Consider the following 20,891-nt stretch of genomic DNA (forward strand, 5'->3'; position numbering starts at 1 on the left):
TTTCAGGATTTGAAATAGCTCAACTGGAATTCCATCACCTCCACTAGCTTTGTTCGTAGTGATGCTTTCTAAGGCCCACTTGACTTCACATTCCAGGATGTCTGGCTCTAGGTCAGTGATCACACCATCGTGATTATCTGGGTCGTGAAGATCTTTTTGCACAGTTCTTCTGTGTATTCTTGCCATCTCTTTTTGATATCTTCTGCTTCTGTTAGGTCCATACCATTTCTGTCCTTTATCAAGTCCATCTTTGCATGAAATGTTCCTTTGGTATCTCTGATTTTCTTGAAGAGATCTCTAGTCTTTCCCATTCTGTTGTTTTCCTCTATTTCTTTGCATTGATCACTGAGGAAGGCTTTCTTATCTCTTCTTGCTATTCTTTGGAACTCTGCATTCAGATGTTTATATCTTTCCTTTTCTCCTTTGCTTTTCACTTCTCTTCTTTTCACAGCTACTTGTAAGGCCTCCCCAGACAGCCATTTTGCTTTTTTGCATTTCTTTTCCATGGGGATGGTCTTGACCCCTGTCTCCTGTACAATGTCACGAACCACATTCCATAGTTCATCAGGCACTCTATCTATCAGATCTAGGCCCTTAAATCTGTTTCTCACTTCCACTGTATAATCATAAGGGATTTGATATAGGTCATACCTGAATGGTCTAGTGGTTTTCCCTACTTTCTTCAATTTAAGTCTGAATTTGGCAATAAGGAGTTCATGATCTGAGCCACAGTCAGCTCCCAGTCTTTTTTTTGCTGACTGTATAGAGCTTTTCCATCTTTGGCTGCAAAGAATATAATCAATCTGATTTTGGTGTTGACCATCTGGTGATGTCCATGTGTAGAGTCTTCTCTTGTGTTGTTGGAAGAGGGTGTTTGTTATGACCAGTGCATTTTCTTGGCAAAACTCTATTAGTCTTTGCACTGCTTCATTCCGTATTCCAAGGCCAAATTTGCCTGTTACTCCAGGTGTTTCTTGACTTCCTACTTTTGCATTCCAGTCCCCTATAATGAAAAGGACATCTTTTTTGGGTGTTAGTTCTAAAAGGTCTTGTAGGTCTTCATAGAAGTGTTCAACTTCAGCTTCTTCAGCATTACTGGTTGGGGCATAGACTTGGATTACTGTGATATAATGGCTCTCAACCAGCTGACCTGAGCTACATTGCCAATGAAAGTAAGTAACAATCACTCATTCCCTTTTTAATAATACTTAATTTTCTTCATTGATATTTCCAAGGAAAATTTTTGACAAGTGGAACAAAAGAAAGTTAACTTTTAAAGATCAAGTACTATTTAGAATTAATCAACTGCAAAAGGTGGAAGGGATCCAAAAGGATCTACTGACAGAAAGAGTTTTCCTTTGTAATTATTGAGTATTTCAGGAGGAATACTTTGAGACCATGTAAATATTCTGTTTCTGCCAAAATTTTCATCCAGTGATTTAAGCATCCATCACTAGCTCTGTTTTGAAACTAAACAACTTCACGAGGTGGAAGGATGTACTGCTGCTAAGTCACTTCAGTCGTGTCCGACTCTATGCGACCCCATAGACGGCAGCCCACCAGGCTCCCCCATCCCTGGGATTCTCCAGGCAAGAACACTGGAGTGGGTTGCCATTTCCTTCTCCAATGCATGAAAGTGAAAAGTGAAAGTGAAGTTGCTCAGTTGCGTCCGACCCTCAGCGACCCCATGGACTGCAGCCTTCCAGGCTCCTCCGTTCATGGGATTTTCCAGGCAAACAGTTTCCTCTATTTTATTTAATATGGAACAGCTCAGAGAGAAAACCTCACAACTAATCCCCAAACAGGAAGCAAGCATCAGTCATTGTTACCCTATTTAGTAATTATTTGAAGTAACATTGATGAGATACATATTTTATCTGAATGAAGCTGCAGTTAGTAGTGACCATTCTATCTTGGACTCATTTTTGGGAAAACAAACCTACCTCTTTAGGAGTTTTATATCCATCTCGTAGAAAGCGACAACAACCATAACGACCCTGGAAATGCAGAGGAAACAAGTAAGAAGCACGTACATTGGTACAGCAATATAATCAATCAGAAATGCATCCTCTCCAACAGCTACATGTGCCAACCTATCAACAACATAGAAATTATACCTAAAAAATAATTTTAAAAAACTCTGCTATCAGTCCAGCAACAGAAATCAATTTTAGCAATGTGATTTCAAGTGAGGGCTAAGTTATAGGCTCTTCCCTAAAGCAAAGTTCTTATTTTATCTTCTCCATGGCTTTCTACCATCGGATAAGTCTATGACAGCCCAATTACGAACCTATGTGGTTCTGCTCACACAATTCTTACAAGACTGCAGGTTTTGTTTTTTTTTTTAAAGGAAACACATTTTAAAAATTTTGCGATCATTTGAGACTTACAGCAGAGTTCCCAAAACAGTCAGAGTCCCCATATTTCCTTCAACCACTGTTCCCTAATGTTAACATCTTATATAACCATAGAACATTTTGTTGTTTCTGTTGTTTAGTTGCCAAGTCATGTCCCACTCTTTTGTGGCCCACCAGGCTCCTCTGTACATGGGATTTCCCAGGCAAGAATACTGGAGTGGGTTGCCATTTGCTTCTCCAGGGGATCTTCCTGACCCAGGAATTAAACCTGCATCTCCTGCATTGGCAGGCATATTCTTTCCCACTGAGTCATCTGGGAAGCCCATAGGACATTCACCAAAACTAAAAAACTAACCTTGGTACAACACTACTAACCAAAGTACATAACTTATTTGCATTTCACCAGACTTTTTACTAACGCTTTTTTTCTATTCCAGTATCCAGTTTACGGTCCCACTGCATTTAGCTGTCATGTTTCCTTAGTCTAATCTGTGACCATTCTTCAGTCTTTCCTTGTTTTTCATCATCTCAGCGTTTTTGAAGAGCATCTGCCAGTTATTTTGTAGAATGTCCCTGAATTTGGTTTGAGGTACTGCGTTCTTAGGAAGGACATCACAGACGTGCTAGGCACTTCTCAGTGCACTGTATCAGGGCATATACATGATATTACTATTACTTATTACTGGTGATGTTAACTCTGATTGCTTGGTTAAATCACTGACACAGGTCACATTCAAGGCCCACAAAGATACTAATTTTGCCTTAAAATTAGAGCCCTAAAGAAAGAAAGGCACATATGGACATACTTGAAGCTTGGTGATGATTTCCTGTTTTGTGAGCTCCACCAACTGGTTATCCTCTACTGCAAAGGCTGGGAAGGAAATAACTGAAAGTAAACTAGCATCAACTTCTTTAGATGTTGAAGCCCGGGGGAGTATTGAATTAAGGATAGACTGAAAGAAAGGAAAGAAAGGAAGTCAAATGTAGCACATTAGTAAGTGGCCTGGGATTATAAAATTAATAGCTTTAATTTCAAAAGATTTATGTTGAAGAAAATAATTTAAATGAAAATCTAAAAATGATTCAATAGTGAGAGCTTAGAAGACTAGCTACTTCTATAAATCCTTCCTTGTCTTAATCGTTCTCTCAGTGTTTCCTAATCCTGATTTTTAAGCAGCTGCCAATGGATAAAGAATACTCTAAGCACCATTTTTCCATCCATAATCCTGTTGCTCCATTAACAACTATTTAAGCATAAATATAGCTGCTGGGAAGCAGGATATAGAAAGCTTAGCTCCTATATCCCCCAAATCTATCTTATTTGAAAATTTTGCATTTTTAAAGTTAGAAAGTAAGATTATATTCACTAGAACACCATGGGGGTCCAATCAGGGTTTGAAGAAGATGGGAAAAGCCATACTGTCAATGACAAGAACCTTTATCTTTCAATATATGAAGTAATCTTAAACAAAACTGAAGATATGCATTTACCATGTAAATAGTCTAATCTCCAAACATCTAACCTTAGCACCAGTGGGGACAAGAGAAATATTCAGAACCACTATCAAAAAGAACACTCAAAATCTATCACCTCTTGTTCTCTTGGTATATTTAGAAAAGGAGATACAATAGAGGATAATTTCATACACTGTGATGGGATTCCTTTATAATGTTGGGTGAGAGAACAGGACTATGATCTCTGTTATAGCTCATGCCACATCAGGTTTATCTCTATAGGATGCTTAATAAGACATTTTTGGCACATGATAATAAATCATATTATGTATTCTCATTCAGTTCTCCTTATTCTAAAGCTCATGCTAAATTTGAGTCTGAGTAAAAATATATTTTTCTATAATATGGTCCAATCCTCTTACCTGGCAGTGTTGTACTTCATCAGCTAGGACATGGATAACTGACTGCGGCCCACCCTTCACACCAAACAGGTCCAGTTCATCTAATGCTTCCAGGGCTGCCTTTGAGGAACAAAGGAGGAAAGGACAACTTTAGCACTATAAAGACGTATATTTCTTATTCTTATTCTTCTATCCTGGTATATCAATGCACATGATGCCATTTTAAATATGTTTAGCAGAACAGAAAATATAATAACATTCTTTATTCACAGGGGTCTCTTAGGTTTTTTTTTTTTTTTGGGTCTCCCAAATTGTCCCAGAGACATTTGAGATGGAGGTTGTAGTCATACTTTCATGATTAAAAACCCTCAACAAATTCAGTATAGAAGGAACACACGTCAACATAATAAAGGCCATATACAACAAACCCACAGCGAATTCAATGGTGAAAAATTGAAAGTTTTCCTGTAAGATAAAAGCAAGGCAAGAATGCCCACTCTCAGCACTCTGAAGTACTACTTCAACATAGTACTGGAAGGCCTAGCTAAAGCAATTAGCCAAGAAAAAGAAATAAAAGATATCTGAATCAGAAAGGAAGCAATGAAATTGTCATTATTTGTGGATGATATGGTCTCATATATAGAAAACCCTAGACTCAACCAACAATCTATCAGAATTAATCAACAAATTCAGTAAATTTTCAGGATATAAAACAAAAATACAGAAATCAGTGGTGTTTTCTATACAGTAATGACAAAATAACTAAAAAATAAATAAAAGTATCACATTCACAATAGCATCACCAGCAATAAAATACTTAAGAATAGATTTAACTGAAGAGGTGAAAGATCTGTACAATGAAAAACAATACGTTGATGAAAGAAATTGAAGACAAAAACAAATGGAAAGATATCGCCATGTACATGGATCAGAAGAATTAATATTGTTAAACTGTCTATACTACCCAGTCATCTATAGATCCAATGCAATCTGTATAAAAATTCCAATGGCATTTTTCACAGAAAAAAACCCCTACAATTTGTAAGGAACTACAAAAGACACCATATAGCCAAAGCAATTATCAAAAAGAAAAACAATGCTGAAGGCATCACAGATCCTGATTTCAAACTATGCTACCAAGCTATAGTAATTAAAACAGTATGATATAGGCATTAAAGCAGACATACAAACTGATAAAACAGAATAGAGAGCCCAGAAATAAATCTCTGTATTTACAGTCAGTTAATATTTCATAAGGGAGCCAGCAACACTCAATGAGAAAAGGATAGTCTCTTCAACAAACGGTTTTGGGAAAATTGGATAATCACACACAGAACAATGAAATTGTACCCCTATCTTACACCACACATACAAATTAACTCAAAATGGATTAACATAAGACCTGATAAACATAAAACTCCTTCACATTGGTCTTGGCAATTATTTTTTTAGATATGACACCAAAATCATAAGCAACAAAAGCAAAAATCAATACAAGGGACTACATCAAACTAAAAAGCTTCTAAACAACAAAGGAAACAATCAAAAAAGATGAAAAAGAACTCCTAAAGAAGACCCTCTAGTCATCTGTTGCAATCCAAGGTCTGTCCATGTGGCAAGCGATACCGAGTTTTTGCTGAGTCAGAGACCTTTGTTGTGTTCTTGTGCACTGGCTTCTGGAACTCAAGTAAAGGCCCTTTCATTTTGGGTGAAATTCCTGTTGGTAGATTAGACCTAGACTGGTCTTTGGAGAGAGATCAAGCCCTGAACCTTCAGAGTGGGAACACTGACTCCAAGACCCTAGCCAACCAGAGAACTAACCCTTCAGTTCAGTCGCTCAGTTGTGTCCGACTCTTTGCGACCCCATGAATTGCAGCACGCCCGGCCACCCTACCCATCACCAACTCCTGCAGTTCATCTAAACTCACGTCCACTGAGTTGGTGATACCATCCAATCATCTCATCCTCTGTCGTCCCGTTCTCCTCCTGCCCTCAATCATTCCCAGCATCAGGGTCTTTTCCAATGAGTCAGCTCTTTGCATCAGGTGGCCAAAGTATTGGAGTTTTAGCTTCATCAGTCCTTCCGAAGAACACCTAGGACTTATCTCCTTTAGGATGGACTGGTTGGATCTCCTTGCAGTCCAAGGGATTCTCAAGAGTCTACTCCAACACCATAGTTAAAAGGCATCAATTCTTCAGTGCTCAGCTTTCTTTATAGTCCAACTCTCACATCTGTACATGACTACTGGAAAAACCATAGCCTTGACTAGACGGAACTCTGTTGACAAAGTAATGTCTCTGCTTTTTAATATGCTATCTAGGTTGGTCATAACTTTCCTTTCAAGGAGTAAGCATCTTTTAATTTCATGGCTGCAGTCATCATCTGCAGTGATTTTGGAGCCCCCCAAAATAAAGTCAGCCGTTGTTTCCACTGTTTCCCCATCTATTTGCCATGAAATGATGGGCCCAGATGCCATGATCTTAGTTTTCTGAATGTTGATCTTTAAGCCAACTTTTTCACTCTCCTCTTTCACTTTCATCAAGAGGCTCTTTAGTTCTTCTTCACCTTCTGGCATCAGGGTAGTGTCATCTGCATATCTGAGGTTATTGATATGTCTCCCAGCAATCTTGATTCCAGCTTGTGCTTCTTCCAGTCCAGCGTTTCTCATGATGTACTCTGCATATAAATTAAATAAGCAGAGTGACAATATACAGCCTTGACGAACTCCTTTTCCTATTTGGAACCAGTCTGTTGTTCCCTGTCCAGTTCTAACTGTTGCTTCCAACCTGCATATATGTTTCTCAAGAGGCAGGTCAGGTGGTCTAGTATTCCCATCTCTTTCAGAATTTTCCACAGTTTATTGTGGTCCACACAGTCAAAGGCTTTGGCATAGTCAATAAAGCAGAAATAGATGTTCTTCTGGAACTCACTTGCTTTTTTGATGATCCAGCAGATGTTGGCAATTTGATCTCTGGCTCCTCCGCCTTTTCTAAAACCAGCTTGAACATCAGGAAGTTCACAGTTCCTGTATTGCTGAAGCCTGGCTTGGAGAATTTTGAGCATTACTTTACTAGTGTGTGAGATGAGTGCAATTGTAGAGGAAGGGACAATTCCAAACTCATTCTATGAGGCCACCATCACCCTGATACCAGACAAAGACAACATACAAAAAAGAAAACTACAGGCCAATATCACTGATGAACATTGATGCAAAAATCCTCAACAAAATTTTAGCAAATAGAATTCAGCAACACATCCAAAAGCTCAACCATTATCAAGTTGGGTTTATTTCAGGAATGCAAGGATTTTTCAATATATGCAAATCAATCAATCAATCAATGTGATACACTATATTAACAAATTGAAAGATAAAAACCATATGCATCTCAATAGATGCAGAAAAATCCTTTGACAAAATTCAGCACCTATTTATGATCAAAACTCTTCAAAAAATGGGCATAGAAGGAACCTACCTCAACATAGTAAAGGCCTTATAGGCTAAGCCTACAGCAAACATTATTCTCAATGGTGAAAACTGAAAGCATTCTCCCTAAGATAGGAACAAGACAAGGGTGTCCACTTTCACCACCATTATTCAACATAGCTCTGGAAGTCCTAGCTACAGCAATCAGAGAAGAAAAAGAAATAAAAGGAATCCAGATCAGAAAAGAAGTAAAGCAGATGACATGATACTGTACATAGAAAACTCTAAAGACAATATCAGAAAATTACTAGAGGTAATCAGTGAATTTAGCAAAGTTGCAGGATACAAATCAATACACAGGAATCACTTGCATTTCTATATACTAACAATGAAAAAATCAGAAAGAGAAATTAAGGAATCAATCCCATTCACCACTGCAACAAAAAGAATTAAATATCTAGGAACACACTTGCCTAACGAGACAAAAGAACTGTACACAGAATATTATAAGACACTAATGAAAGAAATCAAAGATGACATAAACAGATGGAGAGATATTCCATGTTCCTGGGAAGGAAGAATCAATATTGTGAAAATGACTATACTACCAAATGCAATCTACAAATTCAATGTGATCCCTATAAAATTACCAATGGCATTTTTCACAGAACTAGAACAAAAAATTTCACAATTCATATGGAAACACAAAAGACCCTGAATAGCCAAAGCAGTCTTTAGCAAGAAGAATGGAGCTGGAGGAATCAACCTTCCTGACTTCAGATTATACTACAAAGCTACGGTCATCAAGACAGTATGGTACTGGCACAAAAACAGAAATATTGACCAATGGAACAAGACAGAAATCCCAGAAATAAACTCATGCACCTATGGATACCTTATTTTTGACAAAGGATCCAAGAATATACCGTGGGGCAGAGATAGCCTCTTCAATAAATGGTGCTGAGAAAACTGTACAGCTATGTGTAAAAGAATGAAATTAGAACACTTCCTAACAGCATACACAAAGATAAACTCAAAATGGATTAAAGGCCTAAATATAAGACCAGAAACTATAAAACTCTTAGAGGGAAACACAGGCAGAACCCTCGATGACATAAATCAAAGCAAGATTCTCTGTGACCCATTTCCTAGAGTAATGGAAATAAAACCAAAATTAAACAAGTGGGGCCTGATGAAAATTAAAAGCTTTTGCATAGTAAAGGAAACTGTAAGCAAGGTGAAAAGACAACCCTCAGAATGGGAGAAAATAATAGCAAATGAAACAACTGACAAAGGATTAATTTCCAAAATATACAAGCAGTTCATACAACTCAATGCCAGAAAAACAAACAGCCCAATCAAAAAGTGGGAAAAAGACCTAAACAGACACTTCTCCAAAGAAGACATACAGGTGGCTAACAAACACATGAAAAGATGCTCAACATCACTCATTATTAGAGAAATGCAAATCAAAACTACAATGAGCTATCACCTCACACCGGTCAGAATGGCCATCATCAAAAAGTCTACAAACAATAAATGCTGGAGAAGGTGTGGAAAAAATGGAACGCTCTAGCACTCTTGGTGGGAATGTAAATTGATACAGCCACTATGGAAGACGGTATGGAGACTCCTTTAAACAAACTAGGAATAAAACCACTATATGACCCAGCAATCCCACTCCTAGGCATATACCCTGAGGAAACCAAAATTGAAAAAGACACATGTATCCTATTGTTCATTTAAGCACCATTTACAATAGTTAGGACATGGAAGCAACCTAGATGTCCATCGACAGATGAATGGATAAAGAAGTTGTGGTACATATACACAATGGAATATTACTAAGGCACAAAAAGAAATGCATTTGAGTCAGTTCTGATGAGGTGGATGAACCTAGAACCTATTATACAGAGTGAAGTCAGTCAGAAAGAGAAAGATAAATACCATATTTTAATGCATATATATGGAATCTAGAAAAATGGTACTGAAGAATTTATTTCCAGGGCAGCAATGGAGAAACAGACATAGAGAATAGACTTATGGACATGGGGAGAGGGAAAGAAAGGGTGAGATGTACAGAAAGAGTACATGGAAACTTATATTACCATATGTAAAATAGATATCCAACAGGGAATTTGCTGTATGGCTCAGGAAACTCAAACAGGGGCTCTGTATCAATCTAGAGGGGTGGGATGGGGTGGGAGGGAGGTTCAAAAGATAGGGGATATATGTATACCTATGGCTGATTCATGTTGAGGTTTGACAGAAAACAAGAAATTTCTGTGAAGTAATTATCCTTCAATATAAAAATAAATTAAAAAAAGAAAAGAAAAACAAAAGACATAAGGCAGCCCACAGCATGGGAGAGACTTTTTGTGAAACACATATCTAATAAGAAGTTTATATCAAAAATATATAAAGAACTCATACAATTCAATAACATAAAAACAAATAATTCAATTAAAAATGGGCAAAGGAATTGACTACACAGTTTTTCCAAAGAGAACATAGAAATGGCCAGCAGGAACATGAAAAGATGCCCAACATGACTAATCAAAAGGGAAATACAAGTCAAAACCACAATCACCTCACATATTTCAGAATGGTTATCATAAAAAAAGATAAGTATTGGTGATGATGTAGATAAAAGAGAGCCTTGTACACACTTGAGAGAAATACAAGTTGTTTCAGCAACTATGGAAAATAATAACTATGGATGTTACTCAGAAAAAATAAAAAATAGAACTCCCATATGATCCAGAAATTTCTCTGTTGGGTATATATCCAAGGGAAATAAAAACAGGATATCGAAATATATGCACTCCTATGTTTACTGCAGCATCATTGATAATATAGAGAAATGATTTGTTTCCATCAACAGATGAATGGATAAAGAAAATGTGAAGTATATGTGTGGGCACCTGCCTGTGTGTGTGTGTGTAATGGATTATCATTCAGCCATAAGAAAGAAGGAAATCCTATCATTTATGACAACTTGGATGTACCTTGAGGGCTTTATACTAAATGAGATGTCAGGCAAATATTATATCACTTCTGTGTGGAACCTAAAAAAGTTAAACTCATAAAAACAGAGTAGAATGAGTTGTCATTTAAGCATTAATTCCCTGTAATAGAATCACTGGGTCAAAGGGTATAAACAATTTTTAAGACATAATGCTACATTCCCTTCCATGCAGTTTGTACCAATATAACTAACACCAGCTGTGCACTAACTTCTTTCATGCAAACCAAGTATTACCTCTGAAATTTTTCCTAATTTGATAGAAAAATGGTGAGTCAGTTGCATTAATTTGCTACCAAGGTTGAATATTCTTTCAAATATTTATTAGTTATTTGTAGCTTCTCAATTATGAGACAGAACTGACTTAATCTTTGGGATAGAGGTAATTCTGGAAACTTTCCTTGGAGAAATCATGTCTAACTGACACCTAATGGGTTGTACACATATCATCCAGGAACAAAATAATTAACAATTACAAGGGGGAAATAGGAAATTTACAGCAGAGAAATATGGCAGATACCACCTTAATGAAGTCATCAAACAACATAAACAGTAATGAGATAAATCCACAGCTGTACTTCCTGATGATGTACTAAGGACACGTCATTATCTCTGTGGTATTATTGTAAAAAATGCATAGCTTGATTCAAATCATGAGGAAATATCACACAAAATCAAACTGAAGGACATCCTATAAAACAACTGGCCTATAATCTTTAAAAATGCCAAGATCATAAAAGGTAAGTCAAGTCTGAAGTATTATTCCAAGTTAAAGAAATCCAAAGAGATATTACAACTAAATGTAACATGTTATCCTGGATTGGATTCTGAATAATAAGGGCTTTTGTTTGTTTTTGATTTTGGCTATAAATGATGTTATTGGAACAATTAAAGAAATTTGAATGGGATCTTTGGATTACGTGGTAGTATGATGCCAGTGTTCATTTCCTGATTTTGATGATTGGACCATGGTGATGGGACTGTCTTTGAAGAAATTTATACTGAAATATTTAGGAGGCATGAAGCATCAATGTCTGCAGTTTATTCTCAACTGGTTCAGGAAAAAATAATGTGTATGTGTAAACAGAAAGAACAAACAAATGTTAACAAGTAGGGAACTTGAATGAAGGCTATATGGGAATTCTTCACACAGTCCTTACAAGTTTCCCAAAGTCTGAAATGATTTCAAAATAAAATGTAGAAAAATGTTTCAGTGGTTAAAAAATTTTAAATCAAATTACTCAGAAATATTGATAATATTCAGAGTTAGTGAGGGTTTGAGGAAAATGATACAGATGGTACATGATGGCATATATCCATCATATGAAGTTGCTCAGTCGTGTCCAACTCTTTGTGATCCCATGGACTGTAGCCTACCAGGCTCCTCTGTCCATGGAATTTTCCAGGCAAGATTACTGGAGTGGGTTGCCATTTCCTTCTCCAGGGGATGCTTCTTACCCAGGGATCAAACCCAGGTCTCCTGCATTGCAGGCAGATGCTTTACTGTCTGAGCCACCAGGGAAGCCTGTATCCATCATATATGAATGGGGAAAATGTAAACTGGTGGAAATTGTTTTGGAGGGCAGTTTTAAAGTGTACATCCCTTAACCCAATGGTTTCACTTTTAGGAATCTATCCTACAAAAATATTCATGCAGGTTCACCAGAATGTATGTACAAAGATCCTCATTAAAGCATTATCATCAATAGAGTAATTATTAAATGTGTATGGCAACTGAAAACATTGAATTAGATTATTTGTATGAAAGAAGATGTTTGGTTATGTTGTTCAGTAAAATTTGAGGCTGCTGTATTTAAAAAATCAGGTTTCATAGAGGTAAATTAGAGTATGATTTAATTTTTAAAAATTAGCTCAATATCTGTATCATTTTGGTAATCAAAAATACATTAAAAAGAAAAACACTTACCCAGGGAATGCATATTTTATGAGGACAAAATTACATATAAATTTATTAAACCATATTAATTATATAGTTTAAATTTTCTATAACCTTATTTTTGGTTTTATTTTATCTGTCATTGCCTCTCAGTGTTAAGCTGTCCCCTTATAACTGTTTCTATTTTGCCTTGTATTTTTAATACATTTTGCTCTATATTAATTGAAACTACATTCCAGGCCAGACTTTCTCATTCTATCTTGACCCTCTTTGTCCCCTTTGTTCCATGTAATACTTTTGGCTTTAAATTGTACTTCATTTGAATTCATAGTCATCTGTATTCTTTTTTGTTTATTTTGGCCAGACTTTGTCCATCTTTCTGATTTAAATTTTTCTTTGGCACTTTGCTGTCTTAGAGCTCTTAGAAGTGGTATAGGTATAGACTGAATTTCCTTTCTTTGTTTTTTAAATCAACCTGTGTCTTTGCTTTTAGGTAGGAGAAACAAATTAAGTCATGTATATTTATCATTATAATGGATATGTTTGATCCTATTCCTGCTATCCAGTTTTATGCCTTCTTGCTGCTTTCAGAGATAAAAGCTAAAATTAAGGCAGTAGCAGATGGAAGGAAACGATGAAGCCAAGTGGAAGATAATAATGATGATGAAGATAACAGTAGAGGGGATGCAGGAGAGTGAGTGGGGTGGAGAATTGAGAGATGGTTTCCTGATATCAAGCTTTGTCAACTTGGTGTGTGGAAGGGAAAATAAGCCTCCTTTTGATTGTTTTTGCTGTAGTAGAGATGATTTTAGTTTAAGACATGTTTTCTGAGGTCCTTGTGGGATATGTAAATAGAGATATGCTACAAAAGCAGTTGTACATACAAATCTACAGCTTATGAAAGAAGTCTTTACCTACATGCCCATAATTATATGGGAGACTCTGGACACTGCCTATGATTTAAAAGATCAATTACTTTGATGATAGTCCACATTCATGTTAAGGCTTTATCTATGGCAAAAGTGTATGAGACTTATCCCACACTTGGTAAAAGAAGAGTGAGGAAAAGTTTACCTTTGCCATTCCAACTGAACTGGCATTCAATTCTGAGATTCCTTGATTGGTCTTGTCTCCACGTTCCCATATCCCGAAGTCCTGGCATAAAATAACCAACACACCATTAGCAAGTCACCACTACTAAATGCTTACTAGATATACAACCCTTGAATAAAAGGCATAAATATTAGCTAACTTGCCATACATATGTTTGCCCACAATGCTTATTAAGGAGAGGCCAAGGAGTTGAGTTCCCCCTATAACTATTTCCCCAGTAGCTTTCAGTTCTACTGGGGACTCCAAGAAGTTAGAAGATAGCTTGATGGCTAAGAACTGTAACTTAGTTCATCTAAAGAGGTGCTTATCAAAATTTTTCACCAAAGCGGATATCTAGGGGGTCTAAGAAACAGAGCCTAAACATCAACCCAAATATTTGATCTTAAATATCCATTCTAATTTTATTCTCTATTGGCAATGACAATGTACCAAGAACTTACTTATGCACTTTACACTATTATCATCCTTAATCCTTACATTTTATAGATGATGAAACTGAGGTACAAAGAGAGGTTAAGCAACTCACTCAAGGTCACATAGTTAATGAATGACAGGGCTAAAATTAGAGACCAAGTTCTCCAAAGCCTACATTCTTAACCATAGTGCTATACAGCTCCTCGATAGATAACGTTTAAAATTACTTTTAAAAAACTTTTCATTTCCAAATAACTTTAGAGTAACAGAGAAGTTTCAAAAATAGTAGTGAGTTCCTATACACTTTTCACTCAGCTTCCCTTAAGGTTAACACTTGACATAGTTCAGTTCAGTTCAGGCTCTCAGTCGTATCCGACTCTTTGCGACCCCATGAATTGCAGCACGTCAGGCCATAGTACAATTGTCAAAGTGAAATTTACATGAGTAAAATATTAGTAACTGAATTATGGACTTTCATAGGATTTCACCAGTTTTTCCACTGATAGTCTTACTATATTCCAGGATGCAATCCAGAATACCACGCTGCATTTGTCATGCCTCCTTAAATCTCTTCCAGTTACAGTTTCTCAAGCCTTGTCTTTTATACCTTGACACTTTTTGAAGATTAATGGTCATATATTTAATAGATTTCCCTCAGTTTGGATTTCCTTGATATCTTCTCTTGATTAGATTGAGGTTATGCATTATTGGCAAGAATACTAGAATTCTACAAACATTATGCTCCTTCTTAGTGCATCATATCAGGGGTACACAATGTTGATGTCTTATTACTTGTAACATTAACCTTCATCACTTGGTTAAGGTAGTGTCTACAGAGTTTCTCCATTCTACTATTACCATTTTCCTATTATATTATTATACTAATTGCAAGCATCCTTTGGTGATATTGTGGATTCAGTTATAGACCACAGTGATAAAGCAAATATTGCATTAAAGCAAATCATATGACTTTTTGGTTTTCCATTACATACAAAAGTTATATTTATACTATACTGTAGTCTATTAAGTGTGCAATAGTATTAAGTCTAAAAAAATGTACATACCTTAATTTAAAAATATCTTATTGTTAGAAAATGCTAACCATTATCTGAGACTTGGGCGAGTCAAAATCTTTTTGCTGGTGGAGGATTTGACATACTGCAAGAATTACCAGAATGTAATGAGGTGGATGAAACTGGAGCCTATTATACAGAGTGAAGTAAGCCAGAAAGAAAAACACCAATACAGTATACTAACGCATATATATGGAATTTAGAAAGATGGTAACAATAACCCTGTGTACGAGACAGCAAAAGAGACACTGATGTATAGAACAGTCTTATGGACTCTGTTGGAGAGGGAGAGGGTGGGAAGATTTGGGAGAATGGCATTGAAACATGTAAAATATCATGTATGAAACGAGTTGCCAGTTCAGGTTCGATGCACGATACTGGATGCTTGGGGTTGGTGCACTGGGACGACCCAGAGGGATGGTATGGGGAGGGAGGAGGGAGGAGGGTTCAGGATGGGGAACACATGTATACCTGTGGCAGATCCATTTCGATATTTGGCAAAACTAATACAATATTGTAAAGTTTAAAAAAAAAAAAAAGAATTACCAGAATGTGACAGAGACATGAAGTGAGCAAATGTTGTTCAAAAATTGCACCAATAGGCTTGCTTGACATAGGGTTGTCATAAACCTTCAATTTGTAAACATCATAAGTAACTGCTAAGTGCAAGAGAGTGAAACAGTTAAATGAGATATGCCTGTAATTAATATATATCTTCAGAGATACACTTTATGACTGTGCAAATATCTTGTTTCTCCTTGAATATCCATCCACTAATTTAGCATCCATCAGTGAATTCCTTGCAACAATTATAGTGGTGTTTCAATGGTGATTTTCTAGTTCCTTTAATACCTCTACACTCATTAACTGCAATCCTTCTCTAAGGAAGTGCTATCCTTTCTCCCTCATTTTTTTACTCAGCTATTTATTTATATCAGTATAACTTATAGATATTTAGGTTATTCTCTGGGTTGTAATGAAATGTTACCATTATTTATTTTGCTCAAATTGTTCCAGCTCTGGCCATTGGGAGTTCTTCTAGATTGGCTCCTGTGTTCTTTTAACATGCTCCATTTTTAAAAACACTTCCTCACTTTCTGTCATTATAAGATGCTCAAGTACAGTCTCATCTTGTATTTTCCCTGTCCAAGTCCCGGAATCAACCACTTTTACAAGGAATTCTCATTCCTTTTATTAGAGAATGATAGTTACATTCAAGACCTGAGTACCAGCGCTCATTGCCACTGTGGTGTCAGGCTTCTATGCTCTCTCATTGAACAGAACTTGGAAATACTCATATGCACACACATGCTTGCACATGCACACACACACTTGTATTTATTTTGGTATTTACCTTAAGTTACTTTTAATATCAAATCTCTGAGTCAAAAGATGAAGTTTCAGAAAGGTAAGCCATATTTATCCCATAGTGAGTGTTATCTGCCCCTAAACCCAGCTCTACCGTAGTTTGTGCAGCAAATATTAGAGTAGGAGAAGGCACAAATATCATTAATTCTACTGCTGCAACCTTGGCTGCAATAGAGCTCAGAAAACCCTGGTTTTTACCCTGCATCACAGCAGGCTTATGGTATCAGAAAACAAAAATCTATCAACAAATAATATCTGTTTGCACCAAATATGTCTATATAAGAATTACCCTTCACTGTAGAAGGGAATGGCTACCCACTCCAGTATTCTTGCCTGGAGAATTCCATGGACAGAGGAGCCTGGTGAGCTACAGTCCATGGGGTCGCAAAGAGTCAGACACGACTGAGCGACTTTCACTTCACTTCTGGTAAATAAGGAAGGACAGGCTCCAGATTTTCCCTCACACCTGAAAAAACAACTAATCAAACCAAAACAATTAAACAAGCAAAACACTGAACTATATATAACACAGCCATTTTCAACACAATGAGCATCGTGCAATGAAGAATAGTAATTTCTGAGAGAGATGTTAAATATATTATGACCTCATTAAAAAATGACTTAATTAAAAACCTACCTCATATGGTAGTTGTAAAAAAGATTAATTATTTTTGTATAGTAAGCACTGAATCAATGTCTACAGATGATACTAAACACATGACTAAACTTTATTTCTAAGTAGCTGCTGCTGCTGCTAAGTTGCTTCAGTTGTGTCCAACTCTGTGCGACCCCATAGATGGCAGCCCACCAGGCTCCCCTGTCCCTGGGATTCTCCAGGCAAGAACACTGGAGTGGGTTGCCATTTCCTTCTCCAATGCATGAAAGTGAAAAGTGAAAGTGAAGTCGCTCAGTCCTGTCTGACTCTTAGCAACCCCATGGACTGCAGCCCACCAGCCCCCTCCATCCATGGGATTTTCCAGGCAAGAGTACTGGAGTGGGGTGACATAGCAGCAGCAGCAGCTATCCTGCTCCCATAAACACTAGAAGGACAACAGAGCTTAGTAACGAAAGAGGCTGAAGGCAACTTCTGCCAGAAGCGTTATAGACTGGTTCACTATGAGGGGCAGCGTTAGGAGAAGGAATAGGTTGTTCAGTATATTTAAAACATCACGTGTTTAAAATTCATTCCAAAATGAGTACTTACAGCAGTTTTATATGCAGCTTCAATGTAAAACACAAGGTTCTGTATGAAATTAACTTCATCTAGGCTGTGGATAATATGAAGTCCTGAGGAAAAAGAGAATAAAGGAATTCAGTTCAGTTCAGTTCAGTTCAGTCACTCAGTCGTGTCCGACTATTTGCGATCCCATGAATTGCAGCAAGCCAGGCCTCCCTGTCCATCACCAACTCCCAGAGTTCACTCAAACTCATGTCCATCGAGTCGGTGATGCCATCCAGCCATCTCATCCTCTGTTGTCCCCTTTTCCTCCTGCCCCCAATCCCTCCCAGCATCAGAGTCTTTTCCAATGAGTCAACTCTTCGCATGAGGTGGCCAAAGTACTGGAGTTTCAGCTTTAGCATCATTCCTATAAAGCTAGTCAATTATCACTACAGGTTTTAAAGGTAGCCATAGTGACTAACTGACCCCCTTACTCCCAAAGAGTCCTACTCCTGCTTAGGAATCAAGAAGCACTTTGATTTCTAAAACATAAAAATAATACCACAAATCAGTCCTAGGCTAGTTTTCAACTAAGTGAGACACCAGCATGTTTTAAAATGGAAGAATTTTGATTGATATTTGTTTTAATGAAAATTCTCAGACTTCTAATTCTATAGGTAACTAATTGGTGTTGTGTTTAAATGTATAAACCTAGGCGTCTGGAAAAAGAAAGATAAACATTTTATAGAAGGCTTGGAGGGAGTCTAAATAAGAAGAAGTGGGTGAACATTATGATTTTAAGAACCCAAAACCATATTTTGGAGAATAAGAATGATAATCTAAATTTGAACTATACAAAAAGAGCTTATAAATAAAATATTTTACATGAATTATACATTCAATTTTCACAACAACTCTAAGAGGTGGTTACCTCTGTTTTCTGCCTGAGGCTTACAGAAGTTAAATATTTGCCTAAAGTCATGAAACTAATACATAGTGGAAATAGGACTCAACTGACTGTCAACTTTTGTTTCATTTCAGAGACTGAGTTCCTAACCAAGATACTATACTGCTTCCAAGTGTGTACACATTAATCCATTTTTGTTTAAAAACTAACTCCTTTCCTCTCCCGGCCATCAAGGGAAATACCAACAATTACACAGTGAAAGTTTTTCTCCCAATCAGGATCACATTACTCCCACCCTGCCAAGTTTCCTCTCTAGAAGAAACTAATCTTAACCAGTTTCCTCTGTATCCTTTCAGAGATACATTATACATATATTAAAATTATGCAAAGAGTAGTATATTATGTTGCACCTTGCTTTTTTAATATACAACTTGGAGACAAATATATCTGCCTCATTTAAAAAAAATGACTACGTAGCATTCCACTGAAAAGCTATGCGTATAACCAGTTCCCTAATGAAAGACATTTGGGTTGCATCTAATCTTTCATCACTGCTATCAATGCTGCAATGAATATCTCTGTGTTTATATCTTTGTGCACATGCACCAGTATATCAAGGTAAATTCCTAACTACTGAGTCACATATTCATGCATGTTATTTTTTCCAACATTTTATTTTCAATATTTTCAAACAAAAAAGGAAAGAATTTTATAGTGGCACCTGTAGATTTTACACACCATCTGGACTCAACCATTAACATTTTACTATACTTTTAAAGCACGTCTATATCCATCCAACAGTCCTTCCAATTTTTGATACATTTCTAAGTAAGCTACAAACATTGGTACTCCTCTCTCTAAATATTTCACCACATGTACATTAAATGTTGATAGTCATCACCATGTTATTCTGCAAAGAAATTCCACGGTTTACATACCAACCAGCACTGCCTGCCTATTTCCAACACGTTTGTAGACACAGGCTTTAATAAAAGTTTTTGATCTTTACTATTCTAATGGATCAGAGACAGAATATCCTTGCACTTTAATTTGTAGCTCTTTTATTTTGAGTAAGGTTGTGAGTCTTATGTTTATAAGCCAGCTGTATTTCTTTTCCTATGAACTTTTTGTATTTTCATATCCTTCAATTTATATTGAATTGCCCATCTTTCTGTTATTAATATATTAATAAATATTAAAGAAATTGGACTTTTGCCCATCATATGTGTTGCAAGTATTTTTCCCAGTTTGTTTGAAGTTCCATTTTGCTTACAGTATATTTTTCTTCTCAGAAGCTTTTATTGAAAAGCTTTATCCCATGAATGCTTCTAGTGCTTTCAGTTTCTTTTTTTTTTTCACATTTAAATCTTTGCTCTATTGACAAATATTTTAAATCACAGAACTGTTAAGTTTAAAATTAAAAATGACTATATGATTCAGATCGTCAGATTGCAAACTCCTGATCCATGGCTCTGTCAAAACAGTAACCACAGCATAGGGCAGCATGGGGAGCAAAGGGTCTCTCTTGTAGCAGTATTGACCCACCTTAACCTCTTGGATAGAGAGGAAAAAAAGAGAGGCAGTAATATCGGACATCAGCTTCATAGCTTTACATTGTCAGCTTTGTGTGCCAAGGTACTTGAACATAGATTGAGATAAGGCAGTAAGTGTGAAACTGGTTTCGACAATCTCTTAGACTCATGTCGCAGCTAACTAGTCACTATACCATATAAATGACACACATCTACCATTTGTCCTTTTGTTCATGATATTCTGTTTACACAGCTTTCTCCATATCTTGAAATCCTAACTGTTCTTTCAAGGCCCAGTTCAAATGCTGTCTCCTCTTGTGATGTTCTCATTGATTCCCTTTTTCTGTGCTTCACAGAATTTTATTTTTCTTGCTCTTATGAACTTAGTTTTTACTTTGTACCACAGATAAATCTTTACCTGAATTTGAAGAAATCTTATTCATATTTGTAGTCCCCCAAAACATCTCATATAGCCCCTAAAAGTATCTCACAGTCTAATTTGAATGATATTAAATAATATTTTGAATAGTAGATATTCAATAATTATTTACTGAATGATCTTAAACAACCCTGTTAAGCACAGGAGAGGACCTGTCTCTTGAAGCAAGACCATACATAACATCTGGTTCCTGTCCCTTCTATGGAGCCAAGGCACTGCTTGTAGAAAAGAGGGTGCAGAGGTGAGATATACAGGTGAAATGAAGTAGGGCTTGGGTAAGGCCAAAGATGGCAGTGCTGCATAAAGCATACTATAATATCTAGAAA

General features: G+C 36.6%; 1 protein-coding gene across 5 annotated transcripts in view; it reads right to left on the reverse strand.

Annotated features, from left to right (window-relative positions):
* Window positions 1–20,891, reverse strand: part of PHKA1 (phosphorylase kinase regulatory subunit alpha 1) — a 171,787-nt gene that overhangs the window by 130,644 nt on the left and 20,252 nt on the right. For all 5 annotated transcript variants that reach the window (XM_027533403.1, XM_027533401.1, XM_027533405.1 and 2 more), the window contains exons 5-9: window positions 17,733–17,815; window positions 13,635–13,715; window positions 4,235–4,333; window positions 3,164–3,310; window positions 1,944–1,997 (exon numbers count right to left, since the gene is read on the reverse strand). In XM_027533403.1, the coding sequence (XP_027389204.1) occupies window positions 1,944–1,997; window positions 3,164–3,310; window positions 4,235–4,333; window positions 13,635–13,715; window positions 17,733–17,815 (464 nt within the window). The remainder of the gene's footprint in view (window positions 1–1,943; window positions 1,998–3,163; window positions 3,311–4,234; window positions 4,334–13,634; window positions 13,716–17,732; window positions 17,816–20,891) is intronic.

The sequence above is a fragment of the Bos indicus x Bos taurus genome, chromosome X (genome assembly GCF_003369695.1).
Source record: "Bos indicus x Bos taurus breed Angus x Brahman F1 hybrid chromosome X, Bos_hybrid_MaternalHap_v2.0, whole genome shotgun sequence".
Lineage (NCBI taxonomy): Eukaryota > Metazoa > Chordata > Mammalia > Artiodactyla > Bovidae > Bos > Bos indicus x Bos taurus.